This window comes from Bombus bifarius, unplaced genomic scaffold, assembly GCF_011952205.1.
Source record: "Bombus bifarius isolate JDL3187 unplaced genomic scaffold, Bbif_JDL3187 scf7180000008225, whole genome shotgun sequence".
NCBI lineage: Eukaryota > Metazoa > Arthropoda > Insecta > Hymenoptera > Apidae > Bombus > Bombus bifarius.
Genome location: NW_022884523.1, coordinates 87498 through 95874, shown reverse-complemented (window position 1 = coordinate 95874; position 8377 = coordinate 87498). Strand labels below are relative to the sequence as shown.

Genomic DNA, 8377 nt, shown 5'->3' with positions numbered 1-8377 from the left:
GTTTCATAAAGTCACTTCCATGCTATGTTTGCTCGAGTATTATTCGTATGTAATTAACACAATTGTGGAAGATACAACCAAAACACGTTAAATGATAATATTTTGAGTATTTTAAGATAATTAGATGCTTTAGGATGTACTATCTATAAACGTTATTTCAATAATACAAAATGTGTTAATATAATTAAATTATAACCTAAATACCAGTAACGTCGCGTTTACTGACCAGGGAGTTTACTGTGTTAGCTAACCATCGCTGCCACCATAAGTGGCTTTATAAAGAGACACTGATATGTATTGTAACAGACTACCGAGACTACTAGACTGTATTTTAGTAATGTGTTAAATAAATAAAAAGAAACGGTAATCTTATAGAATAATTATGTTAAAAACTATTAATAAGTGTAAAAAAACTTCAAATAAAAGATACTAACTTTCATTTTGTGCAATACATTTTTCTTTACTTAAAAATAAACGATCCTTTTTAATCTTTATTAAGAAAATATTCCTGAAATAAAGTATACATAATCTTCCATGAATTATAACTATTTTAGAAGTAATTTCTTAAGTAGTATATTGTAGTACACCTTATACTTGTAATATATGTGTCTTCAAAATTTTAACAATATCTCTAACAAAATTTCTATGTATTAAGTGAGCAGTATTGACGTATACAGTAAGCTTTAAGAACTTCTATTTTATACATATTTAGTCTTTAATTTTGTAGTATCTCCTATGTAAATTATGAAATGTATTTTGCAAAATTCTGTCATCTGCGAATGCTCATCTGATTATTTTCTTAAATTAATAAAATGTTGAATAACAAAATTTTAAATAGCCTTGTTTTTATATTAGTTCAATTATTATTTTACATTATTTTTTGTTATGTAGACAATCTAAAGAACTGTAAAATATAATTCTTACCGATATAACCTAGAACTAATATATATTCACACGTGCACATGGCGCCACACATAAAAATGCAACCGAAATTGCTCAATGTGAATAGAACGCGGAATCAGCCAAAGAAACGCAAGATTACTCTTGTATTTGATGAGAACAAGAGACGGTACTTATATTAATATCAATTGTGGATTATATAGATTATAAGTTATATGTACATTTTATACTTTCAAATGCAGAGAATTTCTGAAGGGGTTTCGTAAAAGGAAATTACAAAGGCAACAGAAAGCTAAAGACGAATTGCAACAACAATTAAAAGAAGAACGAAAAAGAATTAAACATGAGGAAAGTATTCATATGAATTTTATTGTGATGCAATAATAAAGTATTGCTTTTACAGGCACGAGAACGTTATAAAAAGCTATTATCAAGCCGTGATGTTCCTGAAATTCAACAACTACTATCCCAAGAAGAATATGAAACAGAAGGACATACTGTCAGTATTTTGGAATTAAATGTTGCAGATCTAGCAGAGAAGAATGCATTAATTGGTGAAAATAAAGGCACTGATGAAGTGGAAAGTAATGAGACAGAAGAGAGTGATAAAGATTCTGAAAATGATGAAGAAATTGTAGGGATGCCTTTAAATGAAAAGAAACAAACTAAAAGTTTGAAAGAAAATGTAAAAGAGAAGCAAATTGACAATAGAAAAGATTTAAAGAAAGCAGTAAAAAGAGCTGCATTGAAACAAGTGAAGAAGAGTAAAGCATTCCAACAAAAGCAGAAAATGGAACGTCAAAAGAATAAGAAAGAGAGTATGAGGAAACGTAAAAGAGTTGAAAAAGCTAAGAAACGTAGTGGGAAATTAAAAAAAAAGTTAAATCATTAAATCATCTCACAAAGTTCTTTTTTAGATATTGTAAATAAATATAATTTATAATAAACATTTTTACAATACTATGTCTTTTTTTTCATACTGCTTTTTGTGCTAGATGGACATATATCTTTATTTAGGCATTCATCACATTTAGGAAATCGTGGTAAACAAATTTCTTGTCCAAATCCAACAAGTAAATAGTTTACCTCGCTCCAGAGATCTTTGGGAAGCCATTCTTCCACTGCAATTCGAGTATCTTCTGGTGTTTTAGTTGATTTCTTTACCCATCCTAATCTATTACAAATACGATGTACATGTGTGTCCACTCCAATACCGGAAACTTCACCCCATGCTATTTGCATACATATATGTGCCATTTTTGGTCCTACACCTGGTAATTGACATAACTCTTTCAGAGTCCTAGGAATATCACCATTGTATTTCTCAATTAAAATTTTTGAAGTTTTCTTAATATACTGTACTTTTCTCTGAAAAGTAAAATTTCTTTTGGTCTGACATACTATTTAAGTAATTCTTTACTTCTTTAACATCTAATAAAATCTTTTTTATGATTTTATACTATTTTAATATATCTTACTTACATAATAATTAAGTATTAACAAACCACAATATTAAGTTCAAGTAATTACTAAGATATAAATTATACCTTCCAAAATCCAACTGGATATATAAGTTTTCCAAGAGTACCATCAGGAGTACCTGATATTAATTCTGGAGTACAACCATAAGTAATCAATCTTTGCATGGCAGCATGAGTAACTTGATCCTTAGTTTGACTGCTGAGCATCAATGCTATTAATGATTGATACCTAGCAACTTTGGCAGTAGCGTTTGGATCTATGCATTTGTGACAACCCATCTCATCTACAGGTGCTGTTTTATGTTTTCGCATTTCCTTAACATTTTCTAAAATAGTTTCCCAATTTAATGGCATCCATTTATCTTCTACGGTCTCATTTTTCACAGTTCCATTTTGTAAATCTTCAACTTTAACTTCATTGGGTTTTGACTCAGTTGCATTTTTCATTTCTTCATATTCTATCTTTACCGGTGTACGCTTTTTTTTCACGGTTTTATTTTGTAAATCTTGAACTTTAATTTCGGTATTTTTCGAGTCGGTTACATCTTTCATTTCTTCATACTTTATTTTTACTGGTGCACGGTCTTTTTTCACGGTTTCATTTTGTTGTAAATCTTCAATTTTAATTTCACTATTTTTCGAGTTAGCTGCATCTTTCATTTCTTCATGTTTTATCTTAACTGGTGTATGCTTCTTCTTCACAATTTTTTTTGGTGAAGCATCTTTATCATCAAAATAGCCCGATGTTGTAGATATATTTTTACTGTCACCTTTATTTTCAGATCGTAAGGACCTTGGCTTTGTAAGGACATCAAGCTTTAACTTTTTACTCATTTTATAAAGGTTACGACGCGATGAAGTATATGTTAGAGCTCTACTTGAGATAAACAAAAGAATGTCATGTCGGCAAACAGCAATATAATTCAAAGATAACATAACCTTCCGCGCTTCTTCCGTGATTTGAACTAATAATTTAAATTTCTGCGCATGCGTAGCAATATAAAAATTGATGATCTATTTATACTCATCAAATGCGTATATAAATACATACTACCAGATACTACTAATAGCTACTAATTAAATATATATATTAAATGATTATATTAAATCAAATATGTTGTATTTATATAATAAAATAAATATAATATATTGTAAATTGAAGTCTATTGTTATATTTTCAAAAATCCGTACACGCGAAGAAAAAGTGGAATAATAAAGATTTAATAAGACTATATGTCATTTTTTAATTATTTATTTTTCTTATTTAATAAAAATACTTACATAAATGAATGAATAAATCATTAACTAATATAGTACGGATTTCACATAAATCATTGAAATAATATTATTGTTAATGCATATTCATTCTATGGTAGCATTGAATCCAGACAGATACTTATTTAATTTCTTTGTTTTAAATATTCATATTTGTGAAGTGTTATTTTAACGAATTATATTACATTATAACGAATAAAATAGATCAATTAAAAAAAAAAGGAAAAAATGAAACTTATATATAAAAAATGCGTGATAGACAAAAATTTAATGATATTATTTTATACAATGGAAATTGTTCTTTTGTTTTGTAAATGCAATTTCAAATTTAAGTAAAATTATATATATAAATAAAGATTATTATTTAGAAATTTCAATAATCATTTAAAATTTGTAGCTGATAGTCAGAATGGCTTAACCACAGATTATCTTATATATACATAATATTACCCAGTCTCAATAGATATACGAAAAGTCAGTAAAACAGAGTCCAAAATTTCATCAGAGTGTTAAAATACTTATATTGTAAAAAGTATTTATATGTATATTAGTATATATATATATATTATATTATATATATATTATATTATATATATATACTAATTAAATTGTATGTAATTAGAAGTATTAACTATAAATAACATAAGTATAAAAACGATAAAGTAATATAACAAAAATTGTGCAGTGTATTTCCCTTCACTGCTCCATATCACAACCATACCAATTTATTTTGAAAAGATGGGATTACTTTGTATTATACTTTATGTACTTTATCCTAATATATACACATACCTTTATTTTCCTAATACCACCTTGTGTTAGAGCTCATTTTTTCCCATATACATACATATAAGGTGAGCAAATAGTTTGTTACAAATATTGTCAGTCACACTTAATGCTGCCATCATATTAAACTGGGCAGAATAATACAAAATATTGTTTGTTTATACATGCATTCATAACTGGCCAATTCAGACCAATAATGTGCTAATATAAATTACTATTATATCAAGACAACCGATATTAGTATTACTATTAAACATGCTATGTATTTAAATAATAATCAAAATAATATATTTTTTTAAATAGCTTATATTGCATTGTAAATAAATTCTTCTAAAATTTACTATATGTAATATCTGGATTCAATGCTTATCTAACATATTACCAATGATAATGGACGGAGTGGAGGAATGCATAGATACAAACTAAAAGGTAAAATTTAAGAAAAATATGGTAAATGATATGTTACGCTATGACTTGTGCTGATAATTTACGGAAATAAAATTTCTTACATTTTAAAGTCAGGCAAAAGTGTTCAAATAAATTTATATGTATCGTCATCAAATAAAATTACTACTAGAAAAGATAAAGAAAGAATAATTCGCCTGTGTAAATAAACCACATAATTCACAAAAATGACAAAAATTGTGATTAAGGTTAGTTCACATAAAATTAAAAGAATGTTCGCATCGTGTGTTCTTACTACACATCGACGCATTTAACCTTTGTACTCAACCGGGAATCTGATTAGCAATGGTATTAGGACCAGTGGAGACAACCGAAGGAATTGTAGAATCCTGCATTAAGGTACGCGTTTCTTCTTCCTGATCAGAAAGTGGTATTGCTGGAGTATCATGCGAACTTGTCTGCTTCAGCTTCAGTTGACTCGGCAACTCCGTTAGTACAGGCCCGTACTGCGAAGTGGAACCCACCAGCAAGTCAGTTGATGGATTCAAACCGCCCAACATCTTTCCTCATAGCAACGCGTATATAAGATAAAGAAACGTACGAGCCAAAACACACATGGATGGCTTCCGGTAAATAAAACCAAACATAAAATATAAATCTACCAAACAAATTGTGCCTACCTGACCACTACTTCCAACCATTCCACCTCTTGGAGATTTACCACGATGGAAGAAACGCAGCCAAGCCCAACCGAAACCCAATAGAAGCCCTACTAACATCATGCTAGCACCTAATGCTATGGAACTTTTTGCAGCATCTTCAATATGTTCTTCAACGCTTGTTGCAGATGTAGTTGGATTCTCGTTTACCTTTATGTATAATTATTTTTGAATTTAGTTTCATACATTAGGCAACAAAAACACATAAATAATTGATAAAATAATTTACTTTAGAAGCATGAAAAAGTCGATTTTATACATTTTTATAAATATATTTTGCATGAAAATGCATAAGCAATAATGATAGTATTTAGTGTCCTTCTTATTTAGCCTTATACAGAGTTGACCATTCAACTGGGGCTGGCTGTAGCTCTGATATTGTTGAAGATAGAGAAAAATCGTGGAGAGAAATATTGAATGTATAAAATCTATGTTCACAGGTATTTGTTTCCTTTCAATATGCAACGTTGCACTAGAAAACTGCAATTACATTCTTTTTCTAAATGGAATTCTATAATTTTTTATAATCATTCAATTCTCTATAAAGGTATTAAGATATTTGAAAATATCCTTAGTTTAGAAGATACTTTAATTTTAATTTCATCAAATTTAGTTTAAGAAAGATAAGGAAAACATAAACGCAAGCATTCTGCCCTGTATGTTTCCTTGTTTCTCATAATCAAAGTTTCACAAGATTAAATTTGGGATATCTATTAAACTAAGCATATTTTGACCCAAGTACCTTGACATTTTCTCGTAGAGTATTAAAAAATAAATATTAATGAAAAGAATATTAACTGGTTAATAAAAAATTATAGACTTCAATTTGAGAAAGAAGTGCAATTGCACTTTCCCACTGCATTGCATTCTAAAACAAAAGTGAGTTCTCTCTATAATTTTTCTCTATCTTCAGTGAAATCTGAGCTTGGTTGGTGCTTGAAATTGTGGTTTACCCTGTATATTACTATATCAAATATATATATATGTATAATATATATCTATAATATATATGTATAATAAAGAAGATAATAAAAATAATGAGCAGATATGAAGTATTAAAAGTCAATTTTATAATGAATATTTATTTATTATTACTATTATTATAAAATATTCTTTAATAATGGAAACCAATGCAAAAAAATTATTTTCCTAGAATGTAAACCAATAGAAATTTTTTGGAATAAAATAAAAATTACTGTCAGCTTTTAAATACCAAAGTAACAAGACACTTGTTAATTAAAGTAAGGCTATGTACTATGTATACATCATGCATTTACATATTTTGAATACAAAGACAGATCATGATTTCATTTAAATATATGTCATGCTGCTATCATCTATCAGAGATTAAAATACTCATAAATACGAAACATCATAGTGTAAGAAGGTTATAAGTACCTTTCTTATGATCTCTATTTTATTTTCTTGTGATGTGTCATCGGATACAAAACTGACCAGCATCATCGTTAAACCAGCAATGAAAAAAGATAAAGCAACCGAGAGTAATACCCATTCGAACCATTTCCTAGAGCTGAGTTTATGTCTTGATATAACTCTCCAGAAACCACTTCTTAAACTGCTACCACCTACAGCACCGTCACCTCCGCTATCATATGTGTAACCTACTGTTGTAGGTTGATAAACAGCACCACTATCTGGCATATCTTCTCGCGAAATATACGCAATTTTTACAATTTTCTCGGCCCACGGATGGGCACTTTATAATCACGCGTAAAACTTTTAGTTAAATCTATTGATAGGAGATGGGTAAAAAAATGGTATTACCCAATACAACGCACAAAGTGATATTATTCCGTTGTTAACGTGTCAACTTTCGATCAATGCTTCTAATTACTTCTGAACTTTTATTTCGTGCACTGTAATGGTAATTTTTCACCCTTTTCTTGGTATATACACACGCATATGTATATATATATATTCGCAATGCAGATACAATGTGCAACTATGATCAGGTATGACATACAGATGCCCAGACGTCATGTATCAAAAACCTACTACGTATGTCATAGATATCACGGATTAGAGTTATACCAGTGATATCAATGTTAGAGATTATACTATAGCCGCATGGTGACACCATAATCGGATTTCATACGATTACATATTTGATAATTACAGATTAATTTTGAGAATAATAATAAAATAACTACTAACTCTGTAAAAGACATTATACGAACTTCAAGATTGTTCTACTGATGAATTAATGAGATAAAATTCTCGTAAAAACGAAATAATTTCCAAGCTGCGTAATAGATTTTTATTAAACGAGATTTTTATTAGAACATAATATAGTAAAATATAAAAGATAATTAACGAAATGTCCATAATTGTTATTGTAGTTAAATAAAAAAATATTAAGCGCTACATGTTTAAGAAAATGTAAGTTAATAATTATACGGTTTTATAACTAAGTCCAGATGTAACATGTGAATCTACATTCTTATCTTTAGTTTAATATGACACCTGTGATAGTGATAGCGGTTTTATTACTTTACTATTATATCATACAAATAAGATAAGTTGTTACACCCAAAAACTATACTCCAGAACACATAAAAATAAACGATTTATGAATAAACGTTATATTTGATTCGTTTCCTATTTTATGTTTTCTTAAAAAAGAAACCGGTTCCACTATTTTATGATCCGTAGATTCGTAAAAATTTACGTACTTTCTTGTAAATAAATAAACGAAAATACATATGAAGTGTTATTCTGCTTCATAAACTGATCAAATTAAGCCCTACGAATTAAATATGTGTTTACTTCTTTTATATTTTCTCAAAAGAT

At 28.5% G+C, this 8377-nt stretch overlaps 3 protein-coding genes across 6 annotated transcripts; 1 reads left to right on the top strand and 2 right to left on the bottom strand.

Moving 5' to 3' along the window:
• Positions 1-3: 3 nt before the first annotated feature.
• Positions 4-1860, top strand: LOC117211249 (nucleolar protein 12). Of its 3 annotated transcripts, none has more exons than XM_033454932.1 (4): positions 4-363; positions 938-1069; positions 1143-1248; positions 1304-1860. In XM_033454932.1, exons 2-4 carry the CDS (start codon positions 963-965, stop codon positions 1790-1792), a joined length of 702 nt encoding a protein of 233 aa, XP_033310823.1. In that variant the 5' UTR covers positions 4-363; positions 938-962; the 3' UTR covers positions 1793-1860. The 3 variants fall into 3 exon arrangements, with proteins under 3 accessions (XP_033310823.1, XP_033310822.1, XP_033310821.1); XM_033454931.1 differs by having other exon boundaries at positions 892-1069; XM_033454930.1 differs by lacking the exon at positions 4-363 and adding an exon at positions 561-676 and having other exon boundaries at positions 892-1069.
• On the bottom strand, positions 1789-3366 carry LOC117211246 (endonuclease III-like protein 1). The gene is made up of 2 exons (XM_033454928.1): positions 2448-3366; positions 1789-2268 (listed from the first exon to the last, which is right to left on the bottom strand). Exons 1-2 carry the CDS (start codon positions 3315-3317, stop codon positions 1861-1863), a joined length of 1278 nt encoding a protein of 425 aa, XP_033310819.1. The 5' UTR covers positions 3318-3366; the 3' UTR covers positions 1789-1860.
• Positions 3367-4500: 1134 nt separating this feature from the next.
• Positions 4501-7540, bottom strand: LOC117211250. 2 transcript variants are annotated; one of them, XM_033454933.1, is made up of 3 exons: positions 6965-7540; positions 5528-5716; positions 4501-5407 (listed from the first exon to the last, which is right to left on the bottom strand). In XM_033454933.1, exons 1-3 carry the CDS (start codon positions 7226-7228, stop codon positions 5171-5173), a joined length of 690 nt encoding a protein of 229 aa, XP_033310824.1. In that variant the 5' UTR covers positions 7229-7540; the 3' UTR covers positions 4501-5170. The 2 variants fall into 2 exon arrangements, with proteins under 2 accessions (XP_033310824.1, XP_033310825.1); XM_033454934.1 differs by having other exon boundaries at positions 4501-5353; positions 6965-7538.
• Positions 7541-8377: the final 837 nt, after the last annotated feature.